Source organism: Cuculus canorus, chromosome 20, assembly GCF_017976375.1.
Source record: "Cuculus canorus isolate bCucCan1 chromosome 20, bCucCan1.pri, whole genome shotgun sequence".
NCBI classification, from domain to species: domain Eukaryota; kingdom Metazoa; phylum Chordata; class Aves; order Cuculiformes; family Cuculidae; genus Cuculus; species Cuculus canorus.
This window is the reverse complement of record NC_071420.1, coordinates 2,971,162-2,989,312: the sequence shown is the minus strand read 5'-3', so window position 1 is coordinate 2,989,312 and position 18,151 is coordinate 2,971,162. Positions and strand designations below refer to the sequence as shown.

The following is an 18,151-nucleotide window of genomic DNA, read 5'->3' as shown; positions in this document are numbered from 1 at the left end:
TCCAAATCATTGTTTTGGTGGAAGGGCCTCTAGGGCACATGTGAGGTGCCCTCCCTGCAGGGTGTGTTGTGGTGGCTCTGATCCGTGCTGTGCTGCAGCTTTTCACAGGATCCCTGTGTGAGAGAGGGCACGGAGTGCTGTATGTTCTCATGGGGTCTCATTCAAAATCTGGGCTTGGAGAGCTGAAATTAGCATAGCAGCACAGCAGGCGCTGCCGAGGTCTCCTGTGATCACCTCAGGTCACCCTCTTGGCAGCACGTTTCACCCTGTCTGACCTTGGAAGTGTTTCCTCAGCAGCTGGTTGCGTGCAGTCCCAGTCAGGAGCGGAGCGGTCTGGTTCTGGGAGCTGGGACCTGCACCCCACGCTTGCTGCCCGCTGTCCGCGTCAGGAGCGCAGGCCCGGTCTGTGGTCTGCATTGTACCATGAGGTGCTGCCCGGCTGATGTTCACCTTCCCAGTTATTTCAATTTCCTTTCTTCTATTTGAATATATTTTTTTTGAAGTTTTGGCAAGAGATCACTGCAAAGACCCAAACAGTGTGAATTTTGTCTTTCCTACCATCTTCCGCGCCTTGTCATCTATATTTTGTGTGATGACTCTACTGTATTATTGTAGCACCCAAATACACTGCTGGATCTACGCAGGCGACCATCCGCCTTCATGTCATCCATGTTCATGTTTCACCTCCGAACCCACCTAGGAGAACACAGTTTGTATGTGACCTTAGCCACAGGGATGGAACTTCCAGTAGCTGTGAAAGAAAGCATGGCATCCCTGCAACTCGTGTTACAATGTTATTAAATCATTTTTTTCCTAGAAATTTCACAAGTCTTTTTGGAAAAAAATAGAAATTTTAACTCTAAATTGTAAGGTGGCTTTTTTTGCGATGGTGTTTGGCTAGGAAGTGGAAAATAGGTCTGGTGTACTGAGGCATAACCCACAAAATGGAAGCCTGTGGTCTTTAGTTGAATTACTTTTCCTTTGAGGGATTAAACTATTTCAGTTAGAAAAACATTTTTAGTATGGCAATAAATGCACTCTTATCAAAGTAACCCGTTACAGCGAACTCTGTGGAGATTTTGAACGCCTTTCAGATGTGTCCTAATTTATTTTAATTGACTGCTTCCCATGAGGGTTAAAGGACTGGGAAAAAAATCAAGTGGTTACTTTTTCTATTTTCCGTTATCTTTAGGAAAGTTATTAACCTTCAGGTGAAGGGACTGTGTCAGTTTTGTGTCACATGATGAACAGCTTTACCTTACTCTGCAGGGACAGAGGCTTGGAAGAGCAGTCACTTTGGTCTTGAATGTCTACGGAGCTGAGGACGTAGTTGTCTGTTCCACTGGCGTCCAGTACGGAAGAGAGAGTGAAGAGGGACGCAGCTGTACCGAGCTGGAACGGTATGTAATGTTCTACCTCAAGAGCCATCTTGTCCTTTACCTGAAGGTGTTTGTGCCAAGTGGGCTTTGACTTTTGCAGGAAAGTGCTTCCCAAACTGCTACTTTGCTAAGAAACTGTTAATTCCCTGTGTAAATCGTTGACTACGCAGACTGTTTGATGACCATCCCAAAACCCATATTACAGGTGCGTAATGCTGCCTAATACAATTGCTTATCCATCGGGGAAAGTCGTAGTCTGTATTCCAGCTGAGGAACAGTGATGTGGACAGTGAGGAAGAAATGGTTCTCAGAAAAGTTGAGGAGAAAGAAGCACCAGATACCGGTGGGTTGGAGCTTATGGGTTAAAATGCAAGAGCTGACAAAAGGCTGAGGATGGTGTGTGCGTGAGGTGATTGGAGAGACCATCAGTGGTGTGGTCGGAGCTATAAATCCAGTTCTAGCAGTGGGTGAAAAGTAACTTTGATGGAGATGAGAGTTGGTGTTCTAGGGTTTCGTTAAGTAAGAAGTAGTACGAATTAGTGATTCAAACAATGTCTGGGAAAGCAGTGAGATCATTAAAACAATTGGACAGCTTCCTTGTTCTTGCACACTGGAAAGAAGTCCTCAAAAAATCCTTAGTACAGAACATGAGTCCACATTCTGCTCCTCCAAGCGAGAATGTGAGAACTCAGCTGCCTTATCTTGAACTGTTTCCTTTTGCATAGTCGCACCCAACGCTTGGGTGCTTCAGCAGCCTCCCAGGGCTTCGGACAGGAGACACTTTTGTCCTTTTCTCCATTACAGAGTGTAGAGATTGCAGTGCCTGATTTTGTGGTGTTCTCATGCTCTAATAGCTTGCTCTGCTTTGTCTGGCTTACATTGAAGCGCCAGTCATAGTTACCACAAGCCCTTTTTGTTGACCAGTTTACATTTTGACAAGCAGTAATTGTCTTTTTATACTTAATGCTATGGATTGCACTAAAGCTGAATGGTGTATTGTGGGCTATTTGTTCAGCCCTACAAAGAGGCGCTTGTGGGAGCACAGCTCTAACAAATGATCTAAGCAACTCTGATACAAAAACTGTTCAAAGTTGTTTTTCTCACTCTTTTAAATAGTTTATCTTTTTGTTTTCTGGTAACTACTCAAATGTATTAGGCAAATTTATTTTTAGATGTCGACTCTGCTTTTTCAGCATTCATGAAAAGTGAAGTTCTGTTTAGCAGATGGGATTTAATTTCCTGTGGTGAGCGCTCGCGGATTTGGTGTAGGTTTGAGGGTGTGGACTCTGTTAATGAAGGATAACTCTATTTTGGGTCAGACTCTCACTCCAATTAATCTCCATGGGGAGACATTAGTGCAGGCCTAGTGGTTCTAATGGTTGTCAAACGGCAATGGGTTGGAGAGCTGAGCCTTCTGGATGCACATCCTCCAGTTCTCTATGCTAAGGTCCTTTAAGTCAAATTAAACTTAAACCAAGGAGTTTCTTCTGAAACCACTACGGGCTGAGTTTCTCAATTACAGCCTATTTAACTTGCCGCGTAATAGGTAACTAATCTTCTAGTGACTGTGTTCTTAAATGTAAGGTTTTAGAGCTTTTCTGTAGAATGGTTGAACTTTAAGACCTTCTTAACAAGTATTCGCCCTACAGAAGTGCGCGAAGGGGATTAATTATCTGCTTTACTGTAAACGGTGACTTGTGTACTTGAGGTAGCGTTATGCGAAGCTGATCCCGGATTAGTGCCGTTCCGAGCAGGCAGGGTAAAACTGGCTCGGTGGGCTGAGCTTGGGGGAGCTGTAATGTGGACGTAACAACCTACCTGAGATCCTCAGAGACTGGGGATTTTTATGTGCCTGTAAGACGTTTGATGGATTGCAGTGGAATTCAGTTCATGGAAGGGGAAGTGTTGTGCACAGCCTGGATTTTAGCTTCAAACATGGGGAGCAGTTCGTAGCATAGTAAATTAACTTTCTTGAAATGTAATTAAGCAGAGACCAAAGCAATCGAGACTTCAGTTTTGAAGGCTAGATTTGCACAAGGAAAAAAGATGGATTTCAAAACGAGGAACATGCGGCTTCCACTTCAGGCTTTTTTCTTTTTTTTTTTTTTTGAAATGTTATATTTAAGCCAACAAAATGTGACTGAAGTTCCCTAAACCAGAACCTTTTTAGTCTGGCTGTGTGCGGAATGGCTCTGATGACTTTTGCTTCCTATGCAGCTTTCTGTGAACATCAGGCTTCCTAACCGTGGATGCCCAGTTTAAATTAAATATTCCTCTCTGCAGCTCAAGCTTTGTGTAAATGTGTGTGAGATACAGATGTATGTGTGTATATAAGCTGAGATTGTATATGTATACAAGTAGGTATTTATACTGATGAAAAAGAAGAGCACCACCAGCGAGTGCCCTCAGTAGAGACAGAACACTGCCGCACCTGCAGGGGTTTGCTGTCCTAATGAAATTAGGAGGTGGCTGAACATTTGATCCTTGTGTCGCCATAGCAACTGGCCAGTTATCCTCAATTAAGTACTGGTGTAAGTCCCCTGACTTCCAGAGTGTCAGGCTGCAATAAAACCCGTCTGAGAGAGGTTCTCGTTTCTCTGGTGTTCGACTGGCAGTTCGGAGCAAACCTTTGACTGCGAGCGGTGGCAGAGCAGTGCTGTAGGGCTCTTGCTGTGGCAGCTCAGGCCTCTGTTCTCCTTGGCCGACTGGGGAACCCTTCAGTGTTGTTCAGAAGCAAACTGGTGCGAGGCTGTTTTATTCTTTTTCCTGGTGGTTTGGATGTTCTGGAGGCCTCGGTTTCAATGAGTGAAAACTGTAATGTGAGAGATGAGTTTCTGCTGGCTTGGTTAGTTAGTCAGATTTCTATTTCTGCGCATTTCATTTCAGGGAGGAGGTGTTGGAGGGAGGGCTCCTTCCTGACACCTTGATGCTTTTGCCTATTGGATTTAAGTAAAACCTCTTTAATAATGTCATTCTACCTAGCAATTTTATCCATGTTACATGTAATGCGCGGAGCTTGTACCAGTTTAGAAGAACATCTGTCTAAAACTGACTTGTGAAACGCTGGGAATATTTAACAAACACAGTATTTTGAAGTCTTTTAACATTTTCTTTTAAAAAAATGATAAAATAATTGCCATCTGAATCAAAGGGGCGACCTCACTTCTGTTTACCAAACCTGAGTTGCTGCTTGGCTCTTAAGCCTGACATATTTTTTTTTGTAAAACTTTTAATTTTCTCCACTAGGCAGCTTTATATAACCTGTCATTTCAATATTGTATGAGGCTTTTTTTCCAACAAAAGCAGTGTACCAAAACCTGTAAATCATCTTTGCTTACGGGGAGAAATGTAATGCTAATAACATGCTTTAGCTTTATGGGACTCTTTTTTTTCCAAACTGAAATTCCAGGAACTGCTCTAAGATTCAAGAGAAGGACTTTTCGAGCAAGGAGCCTGACTGGTTACTTTCTTCGTATTTGGTTGCACAAGAACTGTCAGATGTTTGGGTTTGTTTTTTAAGGGAGGGGGTGGGAAGGAAGCTCTTGCAACATCCTGATTTACACTGGCCTCCAATTCCTGCTGTGTTGACTCTCCTGGATAAGGAAAACTACAGCTGTTCCGTGCTTTTTAAGACTGATTTCACTAGCGAGAGGAGAAGCTTGCAGACAGAATGTGCACTTCTCAAAAGAGCTCTTCTCCACTGAAGTTTTCTGCTTTAGAGACGTTAAACTGTGCAAAACACGAGATGCAGTTCTGTATCTTAGTTACCATACTGAGGGCTGTTTTTCAGGCTGTGATGGTTTTGCGATCTGCTTGCATCCTGAATACCTGGAGGCTTAGTGCCAGAAGAGACACTTACTAATATGAGAATCAAGTATTAAGCACCTCTCGCTCAGCATTGAGCTGAGGTTTGTGTGGAGCTTTGCTGCTTCTGGAGCCCAAACAGTGGCTGATGAGTAGAAGGGATTGTTTAACAAGCTTTTGTTCTGCTGTTGGAAGTGAGGGAGTTTTGTCATTTAAGTGAAAAATTCAGATTTGTGTAGGTGGAAATGTTTTAATCTTTGTCATTGTGGGAACTGAATCACTTTTCAGGGGTGCGATGCAGGATAACTGTGATTTGGATTCAGAGAACTGCGGGATGTTTGCCTGTATCCTTTGACTATGGAGCAAACAAAGCCTTTATAACCAGAAACAAAGAAGTTATGCTGTTTGTTTTTGTTCTGCTATTAGATCCCCATACGTGACTGATCTATGAAATGGCAGAGAATGGAACAGATTGTGACCAGAGACGCATAAGAATGATCAAAGAACAGCACAATGGAAGCTTTACAGGTAGGTGGAAAACAACTTCATGCTCTCTGTTGGTCGGTTTAATGTGTGAAATGGCCAGTGCAGCGCTGAGAAGGAATTCGTGTTGGTGCACTTCTTGCCCAGGTAATGTGAAGGACCTCAGTGCTTGAATCAGTCTTGGAGACTTCGGTCATTTCTAAATATGAAGTCTAGAGAATTTATGGATTGTAAAACCACAGAATAGTTTTATATGCTGTGTGTTTCCGTTTGATTTTCTCATAGACTCTTCTCTCTCTCCAAAGTTCTTATTCTGTATTCATACATATGAGCCCTGTGAAGCTGACTTGGGTACCAGCACAACAGGGGCTGTGACAGGATGGAGCTGAAAAACTGAACTGTATTGGCACATCCTTGATGATAGAAGTCGGGCTGTACAGCCCCACCCTTTAGCACTGAAAAGTTAGTACTTGGTAAAAAAAAAGGGTTTTACTCTGGGAGAAATCCAGTTAATAGTCTCCTAATTTCTAGCTTTCCTATTGACATTTAGCTTCACTATAATTTATCAGCTACAATGATAAATTACTGACAGAACAGTTAATTACTTCATCTCCTGCCTCGCCTCTGTTTTTCCTACTGGTATGTCTGAAGTGGGCACAGCCTGATGTTTGGGACTCATGAAAAATAACCTGAGAACGTGTCATGAAGAGCCTTGTGTCACTGAATTATCTGTGCTCTGTAGCATAGCATATAAATTATAATCATCTTAGTTTGTTTCCTGTCAGCTTTGAGTGTGCCAGTTCCATATTTAATGAAGTTTTGTAACCAAGTGATTTCTCAAGTTGTGTGCAGTCTTGCACCATTGTCTGTTAGGACCTTTACTGAAAACAAAGTCATAAAAAACAAGGGTGAAGAATTTTTATTAGACACATTAAGTGAAAAAGTAGAGAATAGAAATTCTTGAAGCAATGAATGTGGCAAAACTTGAAGAGGAACTGTATGTGTGAATACATGGAACAAATCAAAGGCTTTTACTTAAAGGCTAAAATCATTCTGTAATGCTGAGGGAACGTGGATGTTATCCAGTGTTTGCCATCGTAGGATTTCTGTTAGTTCATCTAAAGCAACTGATGCTTCCAGCTAAAGAGTACAAAACGAAATGGGCTCTGTGACTAACAAGGTATGCAATTTCTATGTAAACATTAGCATCTGATAAGGCAGCACGTTTTAAATACTGGAATAAGACTGAAATAATACATCTTGGGTTACAATATGCTGGGGATTCAGATGTGATTACTGTTTTAAATGCAACTGCCTTTTACAAATTTAAACCTTAGGAATATTATTGCAATGCTTTAAATGTAAGCAAAACAGAATACATATGTTTTGACTTTGTGCAGTAAGTGATGTTTGAACAAGTTTGGTGCCTGAGTACAGGAGTTATTTTTGTGTATGTTGTCCATTGTTTTGTGATATTATTTTTGCTCATCTTATTTCAGAATTCATTTTTTGTGACAGTTTAAAAATTATTACTGCTCATTAGCTTGATGACCTTTGAACAAGCCATTCTCATCCAAAAAATAGCTACGATTTTTATTAACCTTGATTGTATTGTAAGTGCAAAATAAGACATTTATTAGAAGCTTTCTTCTATACTTGTATGTGTTCAGTGACTGGTGCTACTGCAGTGCTGAGCTCTCCATTGTAACCAAATGGCTGCAGTTAAAAGCAACCAAATATACCGTGTCAGTCCAGGGAAGGACTGTGATATAAAGGCAGGTCCCTGGGAACACTTCCTATCTGGTGGGCTCCTTTGGGAGAGACTGAGCAGTGTGGCAAGCCTGTACCGTAGCCTGAGGAGTCTGCCCGGGAGGGTGGATGCTATTATCCAGTTACACGGTGACTGGGTATATAAAGAGCACATGTAATTCAATCTAGTTCGATTGGAGAAGTCTGAGAATAACTTTGGAAGAAAACCAAATTGGAAAGTTCAGAGTGAAATGTGGTCTCTGTACTGGATGATGGAGTCACATTTGACCTAATGCATTACCTGACTTTTAACTGGTAGCACAGTACCTTGCATAAAGGCCAACAGACAGGCCAGACATTTTGCACCCTGGACCAGTGAGATTCTTGAAGAGTTGTCAGATACATCGAGGAAAAAAGCCACCTTATTTCCCTTGCTGAAGGTCACCTGATTTCCGATGCCCTTGAAGCAAATGCTTTGAGATGACTGGGTGCTTGCATTTGTTTCCTATCACATTAAAAAAAAGAAGTCAGTATATTTTTGGGTGGAGTAGTCTGAACTGCCAGCCTGTGTTCTTATATTTCTGTTGTTTTTTCATTTGCAGATTCCTCTTTGTTGAGTGAACGGAAGCGAAGGGACCGAGAAGGGAGGTCAAATATTGTCCTCTGGAGACAACCGCTTGTTACCTTGCAGTATTTTTTCCTGGAAACCCTAATAAACTTGAAGGAATGGACCATAAAGTAAAGATCATTTCTTTAACTACTACTAAGCATTCTGGGGAAATCCATGCTCTGATTCAGTAGGTCCTGCTGACATCTTGCTTCCCCTGATGATTCACAACTTTAAAATCCTTCTTTAAGAAAACATATTTATTTTTGTACCTTAAAGGTGGCTGCTGGAACATTCCACGTTTCTAGCTAGGCCTTCTGCCTAAATTACAAAGGTTTAATAAACACACTAAGGTGTCAGTGGAAGAAAATTGTAAAATTCCATTCTGAAGAGCTGAATATTCCAATTTGAAGGAGTGTGATAGTGCTTAGGGATCCTTAAGGCAAGAGATATTGTACTTGTGACTGCAGTGTTAAGTACTGATCTATTAATGTATGTGTTAAAAGCTCTGAATGATCTTTAGATAGTTCAGCAAGGGCAGGGTTCAGGATTACATGGAACTTACAGTGATGTTTATGATGTTGTAAAGAGGACTTTGATTCTAAGCTACATGGTCCCTTTCACAGCAGGAAACGATTTGTTAAAGCACTTTCCCTAAGCATTATTTACACGCTTTTATTCCAGTCAGAAAATTTGCGAGTAGCAGTCCTAACATCCCCTACTGCTGCAGAAATTTTTTAATGCACTAGGCTTGAGAGGGTTTGGAGTGCCCAAAGGCAAATGTGAGTAAAATTGGCTACTGAAAAAGCCAAAAGTAGCAGTCATTCTAGTGCTTGTGTTGGTAGCTGGGATCTCTTGTGTTTGAGATTGAGTTTACAATCATTTTCCCAGTCAGAGACAGGATCTAATGTCACCTTGTGTGGTTCCAGCTGTTGGACTGCTCCTTTGCAGAGCAAGCAGAGATTGGTGATAACGAGCTGTGTTCCTTGACCCTTCTGGGCTGGGTTTGATTGAGGGCCACTGAGAGAAATTTCTGTTTCCCGTTTGGATCTTCTGAAATGATCTGTATGAAAAATACCAAGTTTATGTAGTGTAGTCTTCATCCCCTTTTGCAGTGCCCCCCCTCCCAGCCCAACCCCCAAACCTACTCATTTTACCGTGTGCATTGTTTCAACTGCCATTGGGAATTTTTTCTTTGGCAACTGTTCTATCAAGTCTTACGTTGCCATTTCTGACAACCTCCAAGTGTTTATTTAAATTCAACAGAAATAGCATTTGAGGTCTTATTTTATGCTGACTATTACGTGACTTTGTAGACATGAAGTTGCGTTACAAATGGCACTTAGATCCTCTGTTGTGGAGCACATTTATGCTGTCCAGCAGTAGCATGACAATATCTTTACAGCAAATAGCACTGCTATTGAGACCTTAGATTGACTTTTAATGATCTCCTGTGTTCCACTTGAGTAAATGGTGATTTAGATTGTGACAATCACTTGAAAATGCAATTTTATACTAATATAAGCAGCAGAAATCAATTTAAAATGAAAGTTACAGTGACTTTTTTCTACTTGCTTAATATGAATAATTTGTGATTGTTTTCCTGTATTACACATCTCTATTTCTATCTTTTCTCCCCATCTAAATAGATAATTTACTTTTATAGTTTGCTATTTCGTGTCTGAGTTTTTTAAGTGATGGTAGCACTTGCTTTTTTATATCATTAAGTGTATAATAGCATTTCCCAGAAAAGAATAAATGTATTTGCTAATCTGCTGTGTGTGGCCACATACACATCAAGCAAAATGCATGTGTAAAACTAAACAGAATCAAAAGTAATTTGGTATCAAATTTTATAGGAAAGCGTTTTTCTCCCCTTACTGTAATAGCTTCCTAATGTTTCATAATTAGCTAACAATGTATTTATTAAACTTTGAGCTGTTATGAGATATTTTTATTTCGGTAGTTCAGGGGAACCAAAATAGTGTAAAGATTTGTTCCTGTCACTGTCACCTACCAGCACACTGTTGGAAATTAGCCCTTCTGTATTCCATCCGCAGCTCGTCCCGTGCCCAGAGCCAGTGCCTGCTTTGCACTTGGCTGAACCGTGGACGTTGTGGTGGCCCCGTGTTTGAGACTGTCTTGGCTGCACAAGCTGAGTATTTGGTTTCAGACTGTGTTTGTTTTCAGACAATTACTTTGGTTTTCTTTATTTTTTAAAAAAACCTGCATGGCTGAACTTAATCTCGCTTGACAGTGACGTAGAGATTCTTCCAGAAAGAATAAAGGCTCCCCAGATATTTTCCTGGGAGGTTTATGCTTTTATAATAGCAAACTTTTCAGCTGCCATTGTCCCCACTGGCTACATCCATGCAGACCCAGTCTACAGGGATAACTAAACTACTTTGAAACGCATGCTGAATAATGAAAAACCCTAATTGCCATTTGTCTTTTAAGATTGTGGCATCGGCGAAGTATCTTGGTGTCTTTTTTACTGATGCTTGCAGTGCTTACAGCTACGTATTACATTGAAGGCACACATCAACAGGTATGGGGTTTTCCACTCAGTTTCTTTAGTGACTAATGCTTCCTCTCCCTGTGCTAAAGTAGATGTACTGGGAGCTGAATGGGGTCTTCATGACATTGAAGTGTATCTTCAACTCCTGCTCACTAAGGATATTGGTTTCTCATGTCATGGCTCTTCTATTTTGTGTGGATGAGCTGTATTTTTGAGCTGCGGATTGATCTGCTGTATTCTTGATCTATACTGTTGCATCTGTAGATGTTCCACTTCTCATCCGTTCCTGAATCAGCAAAGCTCCAATGCTGCAGCACTCCTTTACGTCTGCTGCTAACAAGCTTTTAATAGTGGTGTGAGCTCTTGAGTTGTAATTTAAACTGAGTCACGATAGAACTTCGTGGCTCCTGGGAAATGTTTCTTCTTCTGCTATGGAAGGGTCTCCTGACCCCATCCCCACGCTAGGATGGACAGATATCTAGACAGAAAATGGTTTCATGGATTAAATCTGTTTCTGTGATGCTCCTTATACTCCCATTGTTTTAAAATGGTTGTTTTAAGAAGTTCTTTCTGCTTTGTAGTATGTGAACGCCAATGATTTTGCATCACTTCAAGCGTAAGCCATTACTTAAGCATAAGGTGATGGTGGTGTTTACACCTTTCCTGTCCCCATTTCTCCTCGGGTTTCAGATTTTCCCTGAGGACAGACAGCCCTTTTAAACCCTGCAGAGCATTTCCTTGTGCAGCTGAATCACCTTACCCCTCTGAAATCAGCAGGCTCCTGATTTCAGAGACCTTGCTCACCTCCGTACTGCTGTGGCACGTCGCCAGCTGCCAGAGGGGGCCACAGGCCTGAAACCAGGAGTCCTGGCTTCCCACTGCTGGTCTTGAAATGCAGTGAAAAGAGCCACTTCAGCTCATCGCAGTCTCACTCCCTCAATCCCAAGCACTTTAGTTGGTAGGTGGTTAATTGGTGGCCTGTCCCTGATGGACAAATACCTGCTTCGTTAACACCTGCCCCAGTTGGTGGCCTTGTCAGCATGGAGGCCAGAGCCTGATGCACTCAGCGTTTGCCACTGGATGGCTCTTACAAGCTGGTGTCGAGGCCCAGGGCCCCCGGCTGCCTGCGGGGGCTGCCCTGTGCTGGCGCTTGGCAGAGCCAGTGCTGCTCAAGAAGTTTCCCTGAGCCTGCAGGAACAAACCTGTGCCTCTGGCACTGGCAAGAGGATTGTGACCTGCAGGGTCCATCCAGAGCCTGAGGCTGTCTGGTTTAGGGGATCTGAGTCATCTGCCAGCAGATATCTGTCCATCCTCCTTCCCTGAACTCTGTGTCCTGCTAATGCCTCTCTGCCTATTTTTGTGAGCCATCGGAGTGTATTGGGGTATGCATAAAATGGCATCTCTGCTTGGGCTGTGGGACAGGCAAGTGATAGCCAGGCTCTATCCTGGCTATCAATCCTCTAGTATTGCTCTCGCGGCAGCTAGAGGGAGATCCTGCATCCCGTTTCTCCAGTGTACCCAGCTGGACTTATGTCCAGAATTTGCCGTGACTTTCCCATATCCCCTCACATGTATGCAAGACACAACTAACGCTTCAATCTTTCCTTAAAAATAACAAACCTGGTTCCTCACTGGTCCGAGATAAAATATTCAGCAGAGTAACTGAGAGTGCAGCTAATTCCATTTCTTTATTTAGTCTGTTCAGGCAATTTCCCGGGTTGTCTGCTTGCCCCTTAGACACTGCCAGGGGTTTGCTGCTCACTCTCACACCTAATATCTCAGTTCTGGATTTCAGCCCCCTGCTATCCAACCTGAATTTTTCACTTGTCTCCTTGGAAACTGCTGATTCTGAAGTACATGGGCTTTCCTTTTGCAAGTGCGCTGTTTTTTGTACGTCTGTGCTGTAACTGTAATAAATTGGAAATAGTAGTATCTAGGATACTTCTATCTAGGAAACAGTATCTGGGATGTATCTTCAGTTACTGTAATCCAATTAACTCTTTGTGATTGTAGCTTTAACTTTCTTCCCTAAGAGATATCCCCATTCTTGTTTTCTCTCTTTTGTGACTTTTCTTTTTCAGTATGTGCGGTATATGGAGAAAAAGTTCTTCTGGTGTGCCTACTGGGTAGGATTAGGCATTCTGTCCTCTGTTGGACTTGGAACGGGTCTCCACACCTTTCTGCTCTATTTGGTAAGGATATTTCCATACCATGTCCTTTCTGAATCAAGTATTTTAATTGTTGCATACTTTTAAATCTGTAAATAAAGGCTATTCTGTAAGTCCTAGATGCTAAATACTTCTGAAGGAAGAGAAATGCTTAGTGTACTGCTTCTGTGCTCTAGTGAATGCTGTTCATATTTTATACTGTATAACCTTGTCTTCTACTTTGTATGCTGTGTTTGTCGAACTGTGTAGGTATTAGCCTGCTGTTAATCCTCACTTTGAAACGACGAGTCAAAATCTGCATTACTTTATCCCCCAATTTCCTAATTTAAATGAAACATTTTCTAGTGTGGGCAGTTCAAATGTTTCAATTTAAAATTTTTCAGCATATTTGTTCTTTTAGTAGCTTAAAATGGTCATTTTTCTAGCTGAGAACACTGCAATAGGCAGCTGTTTTCAAGTTTAGTCCATATTAAATTTGCTTTGAAAATAATAGCAAGAAAAATGTTTGTCTCAAAGCTAAAATACTATCTGTTGTTCTGAAAAATTGTATGATGTTGTTTATCCCAGCTTAGCTAGGAAAGTTAGGGAAATGCTTGGGTGTGTTTTGCTTTTGGCCATTGGATTAGTTCCTTGTTTATGAAACCACTGTCCTGGATTTAAGAAAAGAATTTATGGCCACAAAATAATTAAAACCAGTTTATGCTGCAAATGTCATCTTGTATCTGGAACAATTACAGATGTTTACTTTCAGAACTGCTATAATCATTAACAATAACACAGAAAACAGCACAAGAAACAAGAAACTCGTGCTTTTTCACACGGCAGGGCAATGCCTGTTAGATCAAACAGCATCTCTAAGGGCCACATTTGCAGCAGTCTTAGACTTAGTTTTGGTGTAGCTTCTCTCCTAAAGCCTGTGGAGGCAGAAAGTACAGGAGAAAGGAAACTATTGCTAAACAGAAATAAGTTTATGCATGCGTAGCCTTCTAGCCAAAAATATTGCTGTCGGTCTAAATGATTGGAAATGGAAATCCAGTAAATCTCATGACCAGTGTCTAAACGTTTTTCTGTAATACGGGATAGTGCTTGAACAGCTGGGAATTGATAATGTACAGACCCACAGAGACAACACTGTTAATGGACAGGGGGAAAATCAGTCACGATCGTCAGTCCTGAACTGAGGTGCTCTGCTCCGCTGGGGAGGCAAAGCAGCATCAAGTGATGTTGGAGCCAAGTTGACAAACTGGCTTTCTGTCAGCCTACAGTGGGAGCGAAAATGCAGCAGGATGCGATCCCCACCTATTCAGCCGGACAGAGAGGAAGGGAAAGGAAAACAATTCCAGATTTGCTCCAGAAATCAATTAATCTTGATTTACATCACCACGTAGGAAACAGTTTAAATTATAGATATGAATCTGGGCCTGCTTTTTATGTATTTTCTTAAGCTATCAACCAGTGAGAGTCTATTTAAGGTTTCTTTAACTAAAGATTTTGTGTATTTAGACAGTCTTCTTGAAGCAATTTGGAGAGCTTATCATACAGCTCCTGTTCCTCATTTTCACACGTTATGTCAGAAATCTAGTAAATAAGAAACGTAATGCACCATTTCTAAACTGTATTAGAAAGTGGGTAGTGTTTCTTTGCTGTACATTGATTTGAGACAGGATAGCAAGAGTGCTGTCATTTTATACCCGTGGCCACTCCAAGATGATTTTGTCACGTAAAGAAGTCTTCATAAGAGAGCACCACCATTTTTCTAAAAGAAGGTAAAATGAATTCTTTTACTCTGTATTCAAGAATCCAGATGTTTAAATAGTTCTCAATTACTTTAATAGAAAACAAATTAAATTTCACTTAAATATTTAATGTTACTTAAGTTTTCCTGTGGGGTGTGAACCTAGTGGATATATTTGGGTCATGACCTGAGCTGACATTAGTGGATACAAAATATAACTTCTCTGTTAACTTATCAATATAATTTATGGTGGATGTCTAGGAGGTGAGCAGCCTTCCATAGAGTGCAGGGAGGTGCATCACTTAGGAAGAGAAATTTAGTTTAATGTTATTAGTGAAGCTATTTATTGCAGACATAGCAAAGCTGTTTGGAATGTAAGAGGCAAGGTTTCGCATCACTTTGTTAGTAGAGGGAATAGCAGACAAAATAAATCACATTGAATAATTAGAAGGTGGTTATAAAATGTAATAAAACTATACCATTAACATCTAATATTTAACAATACTGGAGAAATACTTGTTTGATTTAAATCTGTAAGGCAGATATGGACTTTTCCATTGCATTGGGAATAGAATTCTATAAAGGCAGCGAGTGTAGGAAGGAAGAGAAGCAAAGATTCGTTTTCCTCTTTTCTCCCGTGCAAGATTTAGTTATTAGCACAGACTGTAAGTTCAGGACAACTGCATTTTCTCGTCACGGAACGCTTGTCTGGAGCCTGAATGGTCCATAGTTTGGTGGCCTGTCCCTGGCTCTGCAGCCACCAGATGGCAGTGGGAGTGTGAAAACAGGAGCGGATTGCCCTGACACTGTTGCCACCTTAAGTACTTGAACTGTTAATGTTCTTGTCAATACAGCTATATCAGCAATATCTGGATGCGATATGCTATCAGTGCAGTAAGGCACTCCTTTCAGCCCGCACCTGGTGTGCAGGGGAACGTGGAGTACTGACATTAGACTTCTGGTACCACTTTTAAGGCTAAATTATTTCAGAATAGTATTCTGGATTTAACCCATCTGGAAACAATAAATTAGGAGCTTTCAGAAGGGGGAGTTTTAAACTAATTTGTTTCTTTAGTTGTGCAGCAGTTGCCTCTAAAAGTAGAAATACAGTAAGTTAAGTGAGGAACTCATTATAATAACTTTTACATCAATGTATATCCACTTTTCATGTTCCATATACTTCAATTACACTTCTTTATTGTGGTAAACCTTCTTCTTCTATTGAGTCAAAGAAATGAAAAGTTACAAAGCAGCACATCCTCTTCTGGATTCACTGGCCATAGAGAATAGACTCAGTAAGTGTTTTAAAATTGCTCGTAATTAATTGCTTCTTTACTGCTGTATGTACAGCGAGATTGTTGGGAATGCAATTACACACTTGGAGAACAATGCTCTTGGGCCCACCCATGTGCTGCCGGGCTCTTGTTGATGCTTGCAGTATTGTCTCTGCCATTGAGGGCCAACCGGTAGGAATTGATGGCATGTCAGCACCTGTTCCCGCAGCACGCCTGAACCGCCTCAGCTGGGACACAGGTGCATCTCTTTTAAATATAGCCCTCTGCTTACTGCACACAACCCTTTCCATGTCGAACTCTTCATAAGAGCTCCCTCTTAGCTGGGAAAGTCATAGAACTCGTTATGCAATAGATGCAGTATATGAATGACTCTGGATGCTTTCTTTCCCTGGTGCGGTGAGCTGTTTTTCCAGTGTTGAAAACTGGCGTTTGTCTGGATTCTTCAGAACATCTCTCACCAGCCACTTTTAGGAGCAGCGTGAATCCAAGTGCCAGCAGTGATCCTGGGATTAGCTGAAAAGAGAGAACTTGGAAACGATTCGATTTGGGCTTTAAAATCTAAATTTTAGGGATTGTTCCTGCACCTGGTTAATAGCAGGTCACGTCAGATTCAGATTTTATTGGTCACCAGCGTACTCTTGCTGCTACATCTTGGTGTAGGAGGGGAGAGGTCAATTTTGTTAGGTTCATAATAGGCTTCTTAGAATGCCTCCCCTATGAGGACAAGCTTAGAGACTTGGGGTTGTTCAGCCTGAAGGAGAGAAGGCTCCAGGGAGACCTTGAAGCAACTTCCAGTCCTGAAAGGGGCTCCAGGAAAGCTGGGGAGGGGCTTTTTGTCAGGGAGTGCAGGGATATGAGGAGAGGAATGGTTTTAAGCTGAAAGAGGGGACACTTAGATGAGATTTTAGGAAGAAATGTTTTGCTGTGAGGGTGGGGAGGCCCTGGCCCAGGTTGCCCAGAGCAGCGGTGGCTGCTCCATCCCTGGAGGGGTTCCAGGCCGGGTTGGATGAGGTTTGAGCCCCTGATCCAGTGGGAGGTGTCCCTGCCCATGGCAGGGGGTGGGATGGGATGGGCTGTAAGGTCCCTTCCAACCCAAACCATTCTATGATTCAGGAGCTCCCTGGGTATTGTAAAGGGCCTGCACATTGTCTGCTGTAGGGGTTCCTAGTTTAATGCTGCTTCTGGAGTTGTAGCCAGCAGTAAATGTAAAAATTTGACATGACTTTTTGGGAAACAATTCTTGTGCTGCAAATTGGCACTGAGCTAAGGGCTGGCACAGAGCAGGGCTCCAGCACAGAAATAGGGAAGCAGGCCACTCTTCCAAGAATCCTTTTTATTCTGACGCTTTCAAAACAAGTCTGCTGGCTTACGTTTGCAAAGTCCATTAAAGATTTTTCACAATTCTTTAAAAACAACACTTTAAAAATAGTAATCATGATGTGGTTCTGTAGGAAATAAAACTATCATGATTAATGACTTGAAGTACTGCTTTTAGCAGCACACGGCCTTTTTTTCTTAGTCCTGAGATGTTTTCTCTTCTGTTGGTGATATATTAAACAATAAGCTATGTGAATCACCTAATTACCAAAAGAAGGGGATTGGGGGTAGCTTGTCAGGAATGTCTTGTGTTTGTACATGTTGGAGAGGTCTGTTTGCCGTAAAATGAATGGAATGAGGTGCTGGTGGGCAGCGGGCGCTGGCAGTGTGGGGGATGCTCAGAGGACTGCTGGGTTGGGGTCATGCTGGTCTTGCCATTTTCACTTAATGCCATGGTTTAGTTTCTGCTCAGCTCTGGCAAATGGATTGCAAAAGATGTGGCCGAGAGAAGCAAAATCAGCGTAGAATGAATGCAAAAAGCCTTGCATGAGAAGCGCGTGATAAATGTCCCCCTGTGTATGGTCTGTTATAGTCTGCGATGGGGGGGGATGAATGGAAGCAAATTCCTTACAGGTCAAAAGTGCAGAAGGAGCCTTGGCTGTTTGCATTTGTTTGTATTGTTGTTTCTTAAATATGGATTGCTGCTGCCTTGCTGATAGAGCCAAGTGGAGCAACTGCTGAAGGAGGCTTTCAGCGCTGGCCGGGCTGCGGGCGCGCACAAACAGGAAACGCGAGGCACAATAGGAATGTTTGGTGTGCGGAGGTCGCGCAAGAGTTCGCGTTTTTTTTCAGAACTGTGATATGTGGGTTTGTCACTTAATTCTTACGGGGTGTTCTGTGGCAGAGTGGAAGGGAGCCTGGCGATGAGTTCGAGCCATCAAAAAGAACAGAGAACTGCAGTTAAAGAGAAGCCGAGTTGAAAAGGCAGTGTCCTTAGCGACAGCAGAGGGTTGAGAGAGCCAGTTGGAGTTTATCTGGGCTGTGGGGTTCAGTGTCTCGCTTTTGTTCGGAATTGGTTCCGCGCGGTGGCTTTGGC

General features: G+C 42.1%; 1 protein-coding gene across 7 annotated transcripts in view; it reads left to right on the top strand.

Annotated features, from left to right (window-relative positions):
* VMP1 (vacuole membrane protein 1) overlaps positions 1 to 18,151 on the top strand; it is a 67,982-nt gene that overhangs the window by 2,452 nt on the left and 47,379 nt on the right. For 3 of the 7 annotated variants that reach the window (XM_054084938.1, XM_054084937.1, XM_054084943.1), the window contains exons 2-6: positions 1,270 to 1,400; positions 5,610 to 5,711; positions 8,018 to 8,153; positions 10,480 to 10,570; positions 12,622 to 12,732. In XM_054084938.1, the coding sequence (XP_053940913.1) occupies positions 5,636 to 5,711; positions 8,018 to 8,153; positions 10,480 to 10,570; positions 12,622 to 12,732 (414 nt within the window). In that variant the 5' untranslated portion in view covers positions 1,270 to 1,400; positions 5,610 to 5,635. Of the gene's footprint in view, positions 1 to 1,269; positions 1,401 to 1,479; positions 1,585 to 4,980; positions 5,288 to 5,609; positions 5,712 to 8,017; positions 8,213 to 10,479; positions 10,571 to 12,621; positions 12,733 to 18,151 lie in introns of those variants that run through there. The other 4 variants (XM_054084941.1, XM_054084939.1, XM_054084942.1 and 1 more) reach the window with 4 other exon arrangements.